The sequence below is a fragment of the Rhinatrema bivittatum genome, chromosome 5, assembly GCF_901001135.1.
Source record: "Rhinatrema bivittatum chromosome 5, aRhiBiv1.1, whole genome shotgun sequence".
Taxonomy (NCBI): Eukaryota; Metazoa; Chordata; class Amphibia; order Gymnophiona; family Rhinatrematidae; genus Rhinatrema; species Rhinatrema bivittatum.
In genome coordinates this window covers 317,389,992-317,408,834 of record NC_042619.1, presented here as the reverse complement: position 1 = coordinate 317,408,834, position 18,843 = coordinate 317,389,992, and the positions used below count along the sequence as shown (strand labels likewise).

General features: G+C 41.9%; 1 protein-coding gene across 1 annotated transcript in view; it reads right to left on the bottom strand.

The window, feature by feature from the left end:
- ARHGAP6 (Rho GTPase activating protein 6) overlaps nucleotides 1-18,843 on the bottom strand; it is a 269,412-nt gene that overhangs the window by 42,151 nt on the left and 208,418 nt on the right. The window contains 1 exon segment of the mRNA XM_029603281.1: nucleotides 3,038-3,135. Within this exon segment, the coding sequence (XP_029459141.1) occupies nucleotides 3,038-3,135 (98 nt within the window).

The window sequence follows — 18,843 nt, the reverse complement described above, 5'->3', positions numbered from 1 at the left end:
AGATAAATAAACAAAATCTATACAATAAATCAGCACAATAAGCAAGAGCAATTCCCCCAGTAGGGAAAAATTATATACAAAAGCATAGTGGAAGCTTTCACCTTTCCTGGAAAAGTGTTTCCCGCCCTTCCAAATGGTGAGTCAGCTAAACAAGTTCTGAGTTGGAGACAAATCAGCGCTGGAGATCCCTATTGTTTCAATAGGGAATCTGTCTGGCATAGGGAGTGCTGGGATTATATATACTTTTTTTTGACTACACATGCTCAGAAGGGATCTCTTGGTTTAAACTTCCCTGAAATATTGCCAAGCTACTGATAGGAAAAATGTACCGGGCCTGATTTTAAAAAGCATTTACATGCATAAAACTGGGTTATACTCAAGTAAATGCACTTTACTCAAGTGGGCTTTTGAAAATTGCTACAGTATATGCCATTGACTTGTCCATAGGATTCATCCTGATAAGTGCACTTTATTTTGATAATTGCTACAATAGTCGTTACATTTATTTATTTTTCTATACCGATATTCAATTCGAAATATCACACCGGTTTACATACGAGTTGTCCGAAGGCGAGCCTTTAGGGAACATGGTACATTATAACATGGTATATTTTAACAGATTAAAACCGATAGTTTAACCGATTACATTATAACCTGGTATAAATTAACAGATTAATCAGGAAACAAAATATAAAGAGCAACCTGCATTACATAATAACTCTTTTAAGATTAAAAATGTTCTGGCATAAAGGATATTAAAATGTTCTGGCATAAGGGATATAAAAAATGTTCTGGCATAAGGATTTACATATGTAAATCCTTTTGAAAATAACCCCCACTGCGTATGTTATCTAAGATGCTAGACTTCCTGTCTTCGTTCATTGCTGCTAATTGCCATATTGTGAAACACCCCAAAATAATAACCAGAAATCAGTGCATGCAGCAGGTAACAAAAAAATCACTACTGTTGTGTGTCCCAAAAGATAAAATACATCCCTTAAGGCCTGGGCAATTGCCAGATGTTTCAGCGCTTTGGAGAGCATATGCTGTGCTTGACTGTTGCAGCCAGTCAAGGTCAAGTTTTAACTCTCAATATGCTAGCTGGCTTTAAGTTAGTACTAGTCTTATGCTTTTAATTAAGGCTCAGTATCTGTCTAGCTGCTTCATGACCCTGAAGCTTACAAACTTCAAGTTAGGAAAAAGGAGGGCTGTGTAGCAAAGAGTTGTGGGCTTGTGTGTGTAGACAGTAAAATATGCCAGCCTGCTTCCAGCAAAAGGGAGTGAGAGCTAACAAATATCCCACAAACCTATGGCAAAAAATATGCAGTGCTTCCTAATTACTCATCTTGTACTCAAATATGGAGTCTAAGTTGTACTTTCTGTAATACTAGTGGGGAAAAGGTAGGGGCCAAAGAAGACTGTAAAGAATGAAGCAAGAACAGTTTTCTCAGTATGTTTTTCAGTGATCCCAAAACATGACTACTTTTCTATTATAAAAGACAAAAATTACACACTAAACTACACACCAATACATTTGGGTAAATCCTTTTGAAAATCGCTTCTTTAAAATATTATAAACTTAAAACAAACTACTACTAAAAATGAAACGTGCCTAATAGATTTAAAACAGCAATTTTCAAGGTCTCCTCAAAGAAGTCTGTGTCCAACTTGTGCATGTACGTTCGCTTTGAAAATTATCCCACCAAACCTACCTGCATACAATTCTACCTTTTGGGGCAGATTTTAAAAGCCCTACGCATGTAAATCCAGGAGGTTTTACGTGCCTAGGGAGGGGGGTTACGCGCCGCAGGGCCTATTTTCAAAAGGCCCTGCGGCGCGTGTAAGTCCCGGGGCTTGAAAAAATGGGCGGTCCGGAAGCGGGGCGGGGGCGTGGCCAGAGGCCTCTGCAAGGCCGCTGGGCCGGGGGATCATGCACCGGCAGTTGGCCGGCAGGCGTAACTTGTGAAATAAAGGTATGGGGGGGGGGGGGGTTCAGGTTGCGTGCGCATGTTATAAAATCGGGCGTATATTTGTGCGCGCCAGGTAGCTCGCACAAATATAGACCACGCGCGTACATTTTAAAATCTGCCCTATTGTGTATGCAGACATTTTTCTTGACATTTTACATCTTTATTAGGATTTATAAATCGCCAATATCAGTAGTCTAGGCGATATACAAATCAAACCATCACAAACCATCACAAAACATACTTCTAATCATAAAAATTCACAGGAGTACCATAACAGTCCATAATCAGAAAAACTGAATTATGCTAGCAAATATTCAAAATCCCACAAAGGCTAGTAGTATGCCTGTTTAAACAGGTACGTTTTTAACAACGTTTTGAAAGCTTTCACGCCATCAGGAATTCCAGAGAATAGGTGCCGCAACAGAGAAGGCACAGTCTCTAGTACTGCTCAGTCTGGCATGGATCAAAGATGGTACATCCAATATTCTTCTTTGTGATGATTGCAATTGGCATGTCAGGCAGTACATATACATCCATTTTGAAAATCAAAGAATACAAGTAAGCCTAAGGTCCTCCTTAATTTTGCTCCTAACGCATCCACTCAGTCTGGGTAAATCTACATGCGCACAGGCAGTACGTGCATACATTTACCCTTAAAATACCAATGCAAATTGCCCGCTTAGTACAACAGTATGGGAAGGGCAATAATGAAAGACCTTTTTGTGGGTAAATTATTTACCCATGAAAATGGGCTTTTTGAGTGGATAAAAGTATCCGTGTATGTCAACAATGTAGGTACTTTTACTCTTGCATCCTTGGAGGCGTACCTGGGGTAGGGTTAGGTGTGAGGAGACACTAATGGGGTTGTTTTGAAAAATCTAAATTACCAATGTATTCCTGCCTTAAAAAATACCTACTGGGTTTGCTAGGATCTAGTTTGATTATCTACCCCAAAGTGACTGCTGGTCAAAAAAGATAATGGAAAATCTGAACCTTGTTGACATTTCCAATGGAGAGCAGGGAAAAACAAGCAAGAAGATGGAAGACAAATAATCAGCTGCACTTACGATGACTGGGAAGCTTTCCTTCGCAGCAAATAGTCCACTACATCTGGATCAGTCTCTAGCAGGCTGATTAGCACTTCATTCTGCAGATCAGGTGGGACCTTTGAAAACAGAAACAAAGAAAATGAAGCAAGCCCGCCTACCCCTTCAGAGATAGAGCCCTGTCATTCCCGTACTTATAGCCTTCCCTTTATTCCTTTAATTGTACTCCGATTTGTCTCATATCTCTGCACCTCCTTATTTATCCCCGTTATATACCCCTTTCCCCTGTCCTTAAACCCTACCTTCCCAATAGCAACCCCTGATAGACTATATATAGTTGCCTTTCTGAACATATAATTTGTAATGTCATATATAGTGTCTTCTGTATGTACTAGTTAAAGATAATGTATATTGTTGTATATAGTGCTTTTTGGAGTGTATAATTTATATATAGTGTATGAGGTTATCCACAGTGTATAATGTTATACACAGTCCCTTTTTGAGTGTATAATTTGGAATGTTACATATGTTCTTTGGTTGTTTTTCCATCAGGTACTGTTCCTATTCTCCTCTTCCTCTATTACCCCCTCTTCTCTCGCCCCTTCTCTCTTCCTAGCTGCACCCCTCCCCCCCACCCTCATTTTTTGTATTTTCCTCCTTCAGTTATATTGTAAACCGGCATGATGTACCCAGGAATGTCTGTATATAAAAGCCAATAAATAAATAAATAGAGTGCCTGCATGGTATACAAATGTATGACCTTAAAAACAAGTACTGAAAGAGCAAGACTGTTGCTAAAAAATCTACCTTATAAATGGCCTGTGACCGACGGCCCGCAAATGCGCAGTAGAGCGCAGCTCTACTGCGCATGTGCGGGCAAGGATGTCGATCAGAAAAAAAAAATGGCGGTGGGGCCGCAGGAGCGGGAGGAGAAGCAGCGGCGCCGCGCGCGCGCGTGGTGCCGCTGCTTCTCCTCCCCAGATCTGCCGGCAGATCTCGGGGGGGGGGGGGTCACTCCCGCGCCCCCCCCCCCCCCCCGAGATCTGCCGGCAGGAGCGGGAGGAGAAGTAGCGGCACCGCGCGCGCGCGCGGTGCCGCTACTTCTCCTCCCCAGATCTGCCGGCAGATCTCGGGGGGGTCACTGCCGCGCGCGCGGGAGTGACCCCCCCCCGAGATCTGCCGGCAGGAGCGGGAGGAGTTAATGGAGCCGGGTGAGGGTTGCGGGAAGTCGCGCTTACGGCGCCGGGAGGAAATGGAGGTGGGTGAAGGGAGGGAGAGGGGGACTGAGTGAGTGGGAGGGAGAGGGGGACTGAGTGAGTGGGAGGGAGGGAGGGAGAGGGGGACTGAGTGAGTGGGAGGGAGGGAGAGGGGGGACTGAGTGGGAGGGAGTGAGGGAGAGGGGGGACTGAGTGAGAGGAGAGGGAGGGTGGAGAGGAGTGGGTGGGGGAGGGGGGTGGTGAAGAGTGAGGGGAGAGAGAATGAGGGGGAGGTGAGAGACAGAGGGATGTAGCCCGTTTTAACGGGCTTTACGGCTTGTTACCTTATAAAACATTGAAATGTACAAATGTATTCCACTATAAACCTGAGAGGTTGTGCTTAGAAATCTTAAAGAAATACATAATTTTCATTAGTCAGGCAGTATTATAGTAAGAGTCATTAACAAGGAAATGATTGCTATTTCCATAGCCAGTGTAAAACATAACAATGGGCCATTTCAAGCCAATGAAATGTGTTATTTATTGTCTGCACTTAGGTTTGGGGGGGGGGGGGGGAGAAGTAAAACAAGGGAGAGAAAGATGACAGAAAGATCAAGAAAAAATGAGAGCTGGGGGAGTGGGGAAGAGAAACAGAGGACAAAAAAAAAGAGAGCAGTTCAGATAATTTAATGGTTTATCAATCACATTTCCATTCCAATTGCCCAAGACAATAAGATCAACCATAAAATGGCATATCATAATACCCTACTAATGTAGAGTCACAAAGATAGGACACCAGGACAGATTTTAACTTAAAAAAAAATCATAAGGAAAAAGCTTTGGAAACTCTGCTGATCAGTGGATACTAACAAAAATCAATTTATTTTGATGTAAGGAAGTGGTTCTCAAAACAAACATGGCCCTACCCTTGAGGTTCCCTGAGAAAAACAGCAATGAAACAACATCCTGCTCTAACATTTTCTGAAATAAGACTAAATAAAGAATATAGACATGCATAGTATATTCTCACACATTCTCTAATGAATGGAACGGAATCATTCTATGGTAATATTTTAGTTAACATAAGAACATAAGAAATTGCCATGCTGGGTCAGACCAAGGGTCCATCAAGCCCAGCATCCTGTTTCCAACAGAGGCCAAAACCAGGCCACAAGAACCTGGCAATTACCCAAACACTAAGAAGATCCCATGCTACTGATGCAATTAATAGCAGTGGCTATTCCCTAAGTAAAATTGATTAATAGCCATTAATGGACTTCTCCTCCAAGAACTTATCCAAACCTTTTTTGAACCCAGCTACACTAACTGCACTAACTACATCCTCTGGCAACAAATTCCAGAGCTTTATTGTGCGTTGAGTGAAAAATAATTTTCTCCGATTAGTACACAGTATTCAAGGTGTGGTCTCACCATGGAGCGATATAGAGGCATTATGACATTTTCTGTTTTATTAACCATTCCCTTCCTAATAATTCCTAACATTCTGTTTGCTTTTTTGACTGCTGCAGCACACTGAGCCAACAATTTTAAAGTATTATCCACTATGATGCCTAGATCTTTTTCCTGGGTGGTAGCTCCTAATATGGAACCTAACATCGTGTAACTACAGCAACGGTTATTTTTCCCTATATGCAACACCTTACACTTGTCCACATTAAATTTCATCTGCCATTTGGATGCCCAATCTTCAAGTCTTGCAAGGTCCTCCTGCAATGTATCACAGTCTGCTTGTGATTTAACTACTCTGAATAATTTTGTATCATCTGCAAATTTGATAACCTCACTCGTCGTATTCCTTTCCAGATCATTTATATATATATATTGAAAAGCACCGGTCCAAATACAGATCCCTGAGGCACTCCACTGTTTACCCTTTTCCACTGAGAAAATTGACCATTTAATCCTACTCTCTGTTTCCTGTCTTTTAACCAGCTTGCAATCCACGAAAGGACATCGCTTCCTATCCCATGACTTCTTAGCTTTCGTAGAAGCCTCTCATGAGGGACTTTGTCAAACGCCTTCTGAAAATCCAAATACACTACATCTACCGGTTCACCTTTATCCACATGTTTATTAACCCCTTCAAAAAAATGAAGCAGATTTGTTAGGCAAGACTTCCCTTGGGTAAATCCATGTTGACTATGTTCCATTAAATCATGTCTTTCTATATGCTTTACAATTTTGTTCTTGAGAATAGTTTCCACTATTTTTCCCGGCACTGAAGTCAGGCTCACTGGTCTATAGTTACCCGGATCACCCCTGGAGCCTTTTTTAAATATTGGGGTTACATTGGCCACCCTCCAGTCTTTAGGTACAATGGATGATTTTAATAGGTTACAAATTTTAACTAATAGATCAGAAATTTCATTTTTTAGTTCCTTCAGGACCCTAGGATGCATACCATCCGGTCCAGTAACAAAACTTTAGGCAAGAAAACCACATCAAACATATCTGTAAATGTAATTTTGTCTAAATTCAGAAAACATAACTCATGGTAGGATTTTTCTCTTATGAGGTAAAGGTTGGACTCTGGGTGCACCCCCACCGGACTAGGGCAGGGCTTTGGTTTATCTTCTGCCTAGCAAGCCCCCTCTCCTCTAGGTTAAGCCCTTGGCTACTGGGGGCCGGTGGGGCTTGGCTTCTTCGGCAGAACAGCATGGTGAGTCAGGCTAGAAGAGGCAGGGCAGGCAGGATGCGGCTGAACAAAGCAGGACAGGCACAGGCAGGAACTGAGGTCATGTACAGGCTGGATGTTGTGGCAGAGACAGACTGGAGGCTGAGGACTGGCAACTGGAGAAGGCTGGACAGGCAGGTTGGAACTGAGGAGTGGATATTGAACACGGACTAGGACTGGATACAGACACAGGATGGGCAGGAGACTAAGTGGGAACTGGTACTAGATGCAGACCCAGGCTGGGGACTGGATACAGGCTCAGGCTGGGAACTGGATTAAAGGGTGGATTTTCAAAGGTCCATGCACGTAAAAAGCAGGGTTTACATGCATGGCCGGGCCCTGTGCACGCTACGTGCATTTTAAAATGGGCCCGGCCATGTGCGTAAACCCCGCGATGTGCGCAAGTGCTGGGCCTCTCCAAGGGGGTGGGCCAGACCGGGACAGCACCCGCCGGCACAAGTAACTTACTTCTACTCATTAGATCAGGTAAGTTACAAAACAAAAAAAGAAGGGTTAGTTAGGATAGATTTAGGGGTTGGGGTGGAGAGGGGAAAGGTTAGGAAGAGGGGGTAGGGAAATTCCATCCCAGTCCGTTCCTTAATTAAAGTGGACTGGGAGGGAACTGGGGGAGGCCCAATTGGAAATTCGGACCCCAGTGCACACCGGGGGGGGGGGGGGGGCTGGGACTCTGACCTAGAGCAGACTTTTCCCTTTGGAAACAGTGTCTAAACAATAAAGATTCCTGCCTTAAATTATATCTTCTGAAAGTAAATAAGATGAGAATTTTTGTCAGACAAGGTATTACATATGACCCTCTTCAAGTGGATCATCTGGGCATGCACAAAATCTAAGGTACATTTATTTGTGGGGGGTTATGATTAAAACTGGGAGGCAAAGATGAGTCATATCATGGCATTTTGTTTAGTTTAAAGAAAATATAAATTGTGGCAGGATTCTCCATTGATCAGCCACCATCTCTTCAAGAGAAATAGGGCAGTAGGTGTTGGATGTCAATGAAGCAAGAGGGATCTACCGTCTTTTTCTCCATTAAAACAATAAGGGATCCAGTCACAAGTTATACTTTCTGGAACTCCCAAAATGAGGGTTTTAGGCATGGGCAACAGTTTCAATAGATGTCTCCTTTCAAGAGGTTATTATTGGTATGAAAACTATAGGAGGCAAACATGTCTCATTTATTCCCAACAGACTCATTTTTGCATAGTTTTAGAAAATCTTGATGGCTTTTGGATAGAAAGTTATTGAGATAAAATAAGCACAAAAAAAAAAGAGGATGGGTTACCCACTGAATCGTGGTCACCTGTGACCCACTGTCCATTTCTAGTGTGAAAATGTGTTACTTAATAAAGCATTCTTTCAGAATCGATACTGCCTGATACCAGAAAAAAATGAATGTTTAAAGGACAGAAGAGACTTGCGTCCCGTGCTGTTTTATAACCTATACTCCTGTGAACTGGAGCATTACTAGTGAAAAGTGGTGTAGTTTCACATATCTGCTTCATTTCAAGGAGGTTGATGGTTAAGATATCTTTGAAAGGGAAAGATGTATCGAGTTAATCCCATGTAAAGGCATCACCTAAAACTTATCTGTTGACTTTTCTAGCTACTGTATCTGAAAACCTAACAGACTAAAACCTTCCAGAGGGGTAGCCAACAAAAACCACAGAGAGGCTGGTGGCACCTTATAGAGGTAATGTGTTTGAGAATGTTGCCAGGTCCAAGCCCGGTGGAAGAAGCCCCAAAACAGGGGAAGGCCCCCAAACGGACATGCGGCAGACCGCTGCACTCTCCTACTCCTGACGTACCATTGCCACTTCCCCAGGCCCTCCTAAGGTGCGCATGCATGCCTGACGTTGCTGCTCGCGGGGGGAAAAGCCAGCAGCACCCGATCATGACCTCACAGATGTAGGCCTAATCAAGGGCACTACTGCAGCTCCTTCTTGCCCTGGCAACAGGTCCACAACTGAGAAATAGAGTGAGTTGCCTCAGTGATCCTGGTCTTCATCTCTTCAATTTCTGGTCTCCTTCACTCCTTGCTCCCGTGGTCCTTGTCTGTGGTCAGTCTTCAGTTCTTTGGTTTCTTCACTGTCCTTGCCTGCCCGTCTGTTTTGTTCCTTGCCTTCTTGCCTGCCTGTCCATCCCACCTGCCCTTACATGGATCTGACCATACTTGAACTCCACCTGCCACTGACCACTGCTCGATTCTTGACCACATCTGAACTCTACCTGCCCCGAACCCTGGCCTGTGACCAACCTTTCTCGATGGATCTCCAGCTCCGCAGAGGCCCCCCGAGGGCTCAACCTAAGGAGAATGACGGCTGGTATAGGTGAAGCTCTAGTTGGGCCTCTGCCTCAGCCAGCTCTGCCAAACCCATGGCACCAATTCCTTCTCTGTCTAAGGATCCACACCCACAACAGAGAATAGTCCACTTTGCCAGAAAGCTCACACCTCGATATATTGTTAAGACTGTAAAATGCCACCAGCCCCTTTGTCTTTTTGGCTAATTTTAGAAAATATAACCTACAGCAGGATGTCTTATTGTTGGGTTGTCCTGTACATTTTACAAGGAGAGCAGGTATGGAGTCCTAGCCAAAAGTGGCTTCCAGGCCACACAGAAACACAAAGATTCCAGTCTTTTTTTCTCTAAGCACTGTGTCTCCACAATAAAGAATCCCGCCACAAGTTATACTTTCTGAAACCTAACAAAACGAGAGATTCAGGAACAGAGGGAAGTTCTTCCCTACACAACTGCCCTTGAGCTAACGCATCATCACAGAAATGCACTATAATCCCACACTTGCATTACTCCTCAAGAAGGGTTAGGGGTGAGAAAGGTTTGGGAAGGAAAAATATTTTGCCTACATCTGAATTTTTCTTTTTCAGTGATCCATCTACAAATTTACAACAAAGCAATTTTGCATAAACTAAAAATCTGAGCTTTTATAGTTGCTACTATGAAATCTATTTCAATTATTTTAAACCATTTTTTGCCATTTAGGCTTACTGGTTGTTTATGTTTTGTATATTTTAGTTTCTCCAGCATTCAACTAGAAGATGATATCTGAAAAATCAATACTCTTGCTTCAGAGACCATTACCTCATTCAGCTCAGCAGTGGGATTTTAGCAAAGGCCAGCGCTGCTAATCAGATCTTGATTTCACAATAGTTATGTCCTTTTTTGTGAAAAACAATTGGCTTCAAATAGAATTTAAGGGTGAAGCTGAGTTTCTTTCGTAATTTACAACTCCCAGAGTTCAGTGTCAAATTGCTAAAGCATTAGAGTATCCAGACAACAAGCATCTGTGAAGAATTACCATGTCGAATTGATAGCATTTCCTCAGCAAAGAGTCGATTTAAGAACATATTTTGCTTTATATATGGCACTCCGACCAAAATGCCTTACAATAAAATAAGTACAACCTAAAGGTTGATACATAGTAAATACAATATAGTCAACGTCAGAATGGTTACCGTAATTTACCGACCAGGTTAAACCATGTGGAATAAGTGGTTGTAAAGCTTGGCCCTGAAGGTAGAAAGAATGGTAGAATCCTGGACGTTTGAGGAAAATTATTCCAGAGTGGGAACTCAATGTGAAAAGGCTTGTAATATTTACAACATGAAGAGACTGTATTTATAGTAAGTGTGACTCTTTGATTCTCTCTCTGCTGATGCGACTCCCTGAGGGCCAAAGGTCCAGCATTGTCCAAGTGCTCCCTCTTGCTTGTCCAATATGCATGTCGCTCTCGAGCCACTCCCTTGTTTCACGCACTCCGTTGACTGCTCATTAAAAAACAATAGGACACTTGCTTAATTTTTATTTCATTTTTTTATTTCCTTATTTTTTTAGTTTCACTTTAAAAAATTTCATTAAAAAAATTAAATATATTTAGCGCGCACTAATTCAAAATAGTGCACACTACTTCAGTTTAGAACACTATCTGAGTTAGTGTGTACTAAAAACTAAAAGAGAAAACCACATACATGTGTATTTAGTGGGGTAAACATATGCATGTTATAAATACTATGGCAAAACTATGTGCGGCCACATATGCATGTATATACCACTGTGCACAATTCTTTTAAAGTTATCCTCAAGATGATAACTTTGAAACAGCCGCACAGGTGTACATGTAAGCAAAGGACGCGGCCATATGATAGCATATGTGCATGGTATTTAATAGGCTGTATGTGAATACATACAATTTTAAATGGATGTGGGCATGAGCTCACAAATGCTACCTGTACCAAATAAGTGGAGCGATTTTAATAGACACGCATGCCAACGCAATTACCAGTTTCCCCAGTACATTCCCGTTGGCCCAAGTAAACAATAAGACTTCCTAACCACCCTAACATTCTCTGAAATGCTCCCTGTTCCATGTGCAGGTCCCCAGAGGCAGACAGACAGAGTCTCAATGCATGGTTGAGACGGTGCAGGGAAGAGGAATTCAGTTTTGTAAGGAACTGGACAACCTTTTGGGGAAGGGGGAGACTTTTCTGATAGGACAGGCTCCACCTTAACCAGAGTAGAAGCAGGCTGCTGGCACTAACTTTTAAAAAGGAGATAGAGCACCTTTTAAACTGGGGGAAAGCTGATAGTCACTCAGCAGTGCATTGTTCATAGGAATGTATTTTTGAAGGATACTAATGAAACAGGAGAGTTAGGGCATCCCAACAGAGAGGTTCCAATAAAAGCAAAAGTCGTCCATGTGCATATAAGTACAAAATCACCTGAGCTAAAGAATTCCAAATTATCCATATCAACTGAAAAACATGTAGTTAATACAAACAAAAAACACACTTTGAAATGTCTGTATGCCAATGCCAGAAGTCTAAGAAGTAAGATGGGAGAGAGAGTGTATAGCAGCAAATGATGAGATTGATATAACTGGCATCTAAGAGACCTGGTGGAAGGAGATAACGAATGGGACAGTGCTATGTCAGGGTACAAATGATAGGATCAACTGGTTGGGGGTGTGGCACTTTATGTCCGGGAGGGTATAGAGTCCAACAGGATAAAGATTATATAAGAGACTAAATTCTCAGTAGAATCTATATGGGTAGAAATCCCATGTGATAGGAATATACTATCGTCTACCTGGCCAAAATGATCAGACAGATGATTAAATGCTAAGAGAAATCAGGGAAGCTAACCAATTTGGCAGTGCAGTAATAATGGGAGATTTTAATTACCGTCCAACCAAAAGTGCAGACAAACCAGATCAAGTCCCAATCGAAGAAATTTCAAATGCAAAATTTTTATAAATGTATTGTTGTTTTTATTGCGGCAACTCCACTGACTTAAATTACAAGCATCTTTTTGCAGAAGTACCCCGACACTGTCCCGTGTTTCGCCAGAGGCTGCATCGGGAGGGACCAAAGATTTCACAAACAAATCTATAAATAAAGCATATAAACGATCAGGACAAAAATGGACTTAGTACCAACCCAGCAAAAGTAACACATATTACATTTAACAGGTTACCATACCTGGATGCAGAAACGTCTAACATGGCAGGGAGTGCATTAGATCTCAATACAAGCAGGTATTTAAACCAAACAGTTAGGCGCGAAACTCAGGTGAAACGATCGCGATGCTCCAGGGAGCCAATCACCGGCTCTCCCGACCCTGAAGCGCCAATAGCAGTCAAGTGAACAGGTGCCATTCAAGTTCTCGATTCAAACCCTTAGGTGTTACAGTAACTAAAGTGAAAATCCACCTTTGCTCCTTATGACCTAAGTGTTCAGCATAGTTCCCTCCCCAAGATGAACCACTTCAATAACAAAGAAAAAAAGGTCAGAGATAGAGTGTAAGCACCAGGCCCAGTGTTCAACCAGGGGCTCATTCTCTTGGGAATTCCTAATGTTAGAGCAGTGTTCAATGATACGCGTTTTAACCATCCTAGATGTTTTTCTAACATATAGTAAGGAACATGGCATTTAATAATGTACACTACCCCGTGTGTGGTACAGTCAGATTCAGATTTCAAATAAAAAGTTTTATGGGTGCTCGGGTGTGTGAATGATGACAAAGTGTCCGTATGACAACACATTGAACAATTACCACATGGTTTATGTGTGCCAGATGTTGTGGGATCCACATCAACCCGAGTAGAATCCGATGAATTAATCCATCCTCTGCTAGTGCAGACTCATTACTTCAGATACTTGAAAAACTTTAACGATCCAAAGACAACGACAAACCTTTTCCGCCAGAAAAAAATCAGCAGAACCAGGGGTCACGAGCTGAGGCTCCAGGGAGGAAGACTAAGAACCAATGTCAGGAAGTATTTCTTCACGGAAAGGGTGGTGGATGCTTGGAATGCCCTTCCGGAGGAAGTGGTGAAGTCCAAAACTGTGAAGGACTTCAAAGGGGCGTGGGATAAACACTGTGGATCCATCAAGCCTAGAGGGCGTGAATAAAGTGGAGGCAGCAAAACACTGCACGGAGCGGCAGTAGCCACAGAGGCATTCACGAAGCGGGATGCCAGTGGCCAGTAGTTATTGCTCCACCTTCACGGAGCGGAAGGATGGAGGGCTGCTATCTCAAAAAAAAATAAAAAAAACAAACAAAAAATAATAACAGGGGTGGGTAAGAGTATGGGGCAAGGGTGTGGCCTGCTTGTTACAGCAGTTGCTACCCCTAATTGAGCTGGATGTCACTTGGATGCAGATACAGCGCTGCTCTCTAAATTGGTGGTGGGGTGGAGGGGAATTAGGGCTGGAGGGTACTGGAAGCCAATAGTAACAGGTGGGAGAGAGAAAAAGGGAAATAAAAATGGATAAAGTGCGTAGCTTGCTGGGCAGACTGGATGGGCCGTTTGGTCTTCTTCTGCCGTCATTTCTATGTTTCTATCCCTTAAATTCCTCCCCCTTCGATAGGTGAAGCATAAAGACCCCTGAAAGAGCTGACGTAGTGATAAAGCCTGCCAATATTTCCGAACAGTTCGTTACCGCCTGGCTCAGGGTGGAAAATGGTAAAATGCAATTATTGGTAACGTCAGATGGCCGAATCTGGGGAAGAAATAGCAGATCACGATTTACATATAGAGCCCGCTTGAAAGCATTCTTAATCACCTTTATGGGGTAGCCTCTTGCAATAAACCGTGCTGACATAAATCTGGTCTGATCTAAGAACTCTGCACGGGTAGAGCAAAGTCTCCGGAGCCTCAAAAATTGACCTGTCGGTATGTTGTTCCTTAGTGTACATGGATGACAGCTATCGAATGATAATAGGGTATTCCTATCAGTCTCTTTTCTGAACAGCATAGTCTGGAAATTATCACCATCAACAGATATTAAGATGTCCAAAAATGCTATCCGTGAGGGATGTATACAAAAATTAAACTGTAGATTGTGATTGAGCGAGTTCAGCCAGTCTAAAAACATAAAAAATTGTACATCTGTCCCTTGCCAGATAATGAACACATCAATAAATCGCAGCCATAGAGAGATAGAATTAAACCATTCGGATGGATAAATGAATAATTCTTCAAATCTAGCCACGAAGAGACACGCCAGACTGGGGGCCATGGTGTCCCCCATGGCTGAACCCTTGATCTGCTGGTAAAATGTATCCTTAAACCGAAAACATTTTTTAGTCAAAGGCAATTCTGCTAATTTCAGCAAAAAGATGTTGGGACCCGACACGGAGCGGGATGTGAGTTCAAAACGTCCTCCACAACCCCCAACGCATCCGCCTGCGGGATATTTGAGTAAAGGGAGACTACGTCCAGCGTGACAAAGAAAAAAGGACCAGATGGTGTGGGCATAGCCTGTAAAATAGAGATGAGGTGGGAGGAATCCCGAATGTGTGACCTTATTTTAGGGACAAGCGGTTTTAAAAATAAGTCCACAAACTGGGAGAGAGGCTCCAAAAGGGAGCCAACCCCCGACACAATAGGGCGACCCGGAGGATTCACAATCTGAATCTGACTGTACATCACACGGGGTAGTGTACATTATTAAATGCCATGTTCCTTACTATATGTTGGAAAAACATCTAGGATGGTTAAAATGCATATCATTGAACACTGCTCTAACATTAGGAATTCCCGAGAGAATGAACCCCTGGTTGAACACTGGGCCCAGTGCTTACACTCTATCTCTGACCTTTTTTTCTTTGTTATTGAAGTGGTTCCTCGTCCATCTCGGGGAGGGAACTATGCTGAACACTTAGGTCATAAGGAGCAAAGGTGGATTTTCACTTTAGATACTGTAACACCTAAGGGTTTGAATCGAGAACTTGAATGGCACCTGTTCACTTGACTGCTATTGGCGCTTCAGGGTCGGGAGAGCCGGTGATTGGCTCCCTGGAGCATCGCTATCGTTTCACCTGAGTTTCGCATCTAACTCAGTTTGGTTTAAATACCTGCTTGTATTGAGGTCTAATGCACTCCCTGCCATGTTAGAAGTTTCTGCATCCAGGTATGGTAACCTGTTAAATGTAATATGTGTTACTTTTGCTGGGTTGGTACTGTCCATTTTTGTCCTGATCGTTTATATGCTTTATTTATAGATTTGTTTGTGAAATCTTTGGTCCCTCCCAATGCAGCCTCTGGCGAAACACGGGACAGTGTCGGGGGACTTCTGCAAAAAGATGCTTGTAATTTAAGTCAGTGGAGTTGCCGCAATAAAAACAACAATACATTTATAAAAAATTTGCATTTGGAATTTCTTCGATTGGGACTTGATCTGGTTTCTGCACTTTTGGTTGGACAATATTTGTTGAAGTGAAGCGTGAGCTCGTTGTCTTTTTGGCTAGATTTTAATTACCCCAATATTGACTGGGTAGATGTAACATTGGGACATGCTAGATACATAGTTCCTGGATGGAATAAATGACTACTTCATGGAGCAATTGGTTCAGGAACCAATGAGAGAGGGAGCTATTTTAGATCTAATTTTTAATGGAATGCAGGATTTGGTGAGAGAGGTAATGGTGTGGTGCCACTAGTTGGAAATAATGATCATAAAATGATCAAATTTGAACTAATGGCTGGAAGGGGGACAATATGTAAATCTAAAGCTCTAACACTAAATTTTAAAAAGGGAACTTTGATAAAATGAAGAAAATAGAAAAAAAAACCTGAAAGGTGCAGCTGCAAAGGTTAAAAGTGTACAACAAGCGTCATCATTGTTTAAAAATACAATCTTAGAAGCGCAGTCCAGATGTATTCCATGCATTAAGAAAGGCAGGAGGAATGGTTAAAAGGTGAGGAGAAAGAAGCTATTTTAGTCAAAAAAACATACTTCAAAAATCAGAAGAAGGATCAATCTGAAGAAAAAAGGAAAAAGTATAAGCATTGTCAAGTTAAGTGTAAAACAATGATAAAGCAGGCTAAGAGAGAATTTGAAATGAAGTTGGCTGTAGAGGCAAAAATTCATAATAAAAACATTTTTAAATATATCCGAAGCAAGAAACTTGTGAGGGAGTCGGTTGGACGGTTAGATGACTGAGGGGTTAAAGGGACTCTGAAGGTAAGGCCACTGAAGAAAGACTAAATGAATTCTTTGCTTATGTGTTTACTAATGAGGATGTTGGGCAGATACTAGTTCCGGAGATGGTTTTCAAGGGTGATGAGTCACATGAACTGAATCAAATCACTGTGAAACTGGAAGATGTAGTAGGCCAGATTGACAAACTAAAGAGTAGCAAATCACCTGGACTGGATGGTATGCACCCCAGAGATTTGAAGGAACTAAAAAATGAAATTTCAGATGTATTAATTAAAATGTGTAACCTATCATTAAAATCATCCATTGTACCTGAAGACAGGAGGGTGGCCAATGTAACCCCAATATTTAAAAAGCACTCCAGAGGCGATCTAGGGAACTATAGACCAGTGAGCCTGACTTCAGCGCTGGGAAAAATAGTGGAAACTATTGTAAAAATCAAAATCACAGAACATATAGAAAGACATGATTTAATGGAATACAGTCTGCATGGATTTACCCAAGGGAAGTCTTGCCTCACAAATCTGCTTCATTTTTTTGAAGGGGTTAATAAACGTGGATAAATGTGAACCAGTAAATATAGTGTATTTGGATTTTCAGAAGGCATTTGACAAAGTCCCTCATGAGAGGCTTCTAAAAAAACTAAAAAGTCATGGGATAAGAGCAGATGTCCTTTCATGGATTGGTTAAAAGACAGGAAACAGAGAGTAGCCTTAAATGGTCAATTTTCTCAGTGGAAAAGGGTAAACAGTGGAGTGCCTCAGGGATCTATACTTGGACCAGTGCTTTTCAATATATTTATACATGATTTAAAAAGAAATACGATGAGTGAAGTAATCAGATTTGCAGATGATACAAAATTATTCAGGGTAGTTAAATCACAAGCGGATTGTGATAAATTGCAAGAGGATCTTGAGAGACTAGAAGACTGAGAATCAAAATGGCAGATGAAATTTAATGTGGGCAAGTGCAAGGTGATGTATATAGGTAAAAATAACCTATACTGTAGTTACTAGAGATGTGCATCGTCCGAACCATTCGGTTCGGGCTTCAGTTTCGGCCCGCTGCGGGAAATTTCGCTTTCCCCACGGTTCAGACTTTTTTTTTTTTCAGGTAACCCAAACTTTTGAGTTAGTGCGTGCTAACTCCTGTTCATTTTTCGGGTTCCCTGAAACAGGATGAATTAGGAAATTTCGTTGAAATTGCCTAATTCGTCCAAAATGAATGCACATCCCTAGTGGTTACACGATGTTAGGTTCCATAATAGGAGCTACCACCCAGGAAAAAGATCTAGGCGCTATAGTGGATAATACATTGAAATTGATGGCTCAGTGTGCTGCGGCAGTAAAACAAAACAAAAAAAAACAAAACAATGTTGGGAATTATTAGGAAGGGAATGGTGAATAAAATGGAAAAGGTCATAATGCCTTTATCACTCCATGGTGAGACCATAATATGACAACTATGTATAATTCTGGTTGCCGCATTTGAAAAGAGATATATTTGCAGTGGAGAAGGTACAGAGAAGGGTGAGCAAAATGATAAAGGGGATGGATCAGCTCCCCTATGAGGAAAGGCTGAAGAGGTTAGGGCTGTTCAGTTTGTGAAAGAGATGGCTGAGGGGAGATATGATAGAGGTCTATAAAATCATAAGAGGTCTAGAACGGGTAATGTGAATCGGTTATTTACTCTTTCGGATAATACAAGGACTAGGGGCACTCCATGAAGTTAGCAAGTAGCACATTTAAAACTAATTGGAGAAAATTATTTTTCACTCAAAGTACAATTAAGCTCTGGAATTTGAATGCTAGAGGATGTGGTTAGTGCAGTTAGTGTAGCTGGGTTTAAAAAAGGTTTGTATAAGTTCTTGGAGGAGAAGTCCATTAACTGCTATTAATCAAGTTGACTTAGAAAATTGCCACTGCTATTATTGGCACCATTAGCATTTGGGTACTTGCCAGGTACTTGTAGCCTGGATTGACCACAGTTGGAAACAGGATGCTGGACTTGATGGATCCTTGGTCTGACCCAGTATGGCAATTTCTTATGTACTTATGTAGTTAATTAGCCTCCCTTAAGAACATCACCAGTCCAGGTGATTTACTACTCTTCAGTTTGTCAATCAGGCCTATTACATCATCTAGGATCACCATGATTTGTTTCAGTCCATCCAAATCATTATCCATGAAAATCTTCTCCGGAACGGGTATCTCCCCAATATCCTCTTCAGTAAACACCGAAGGAAATAAATCATTTAAACTTTCCATGATGGCCTTATCTTCTTTAAGTGCCCCTTTAACCCTTCGATCCACGGTCCAACTGACTCCCTCACAGGCTTTCTGCTTCGGATATATTTAAAAATGTTTTTACTGTGAGTTTTTGCCTCTACGGCAAACTTCTTTTCAAATTCTCTCTTAGCCTGTGTTTTATCCTTCTTCCAATTTTTGAATGAAGATCT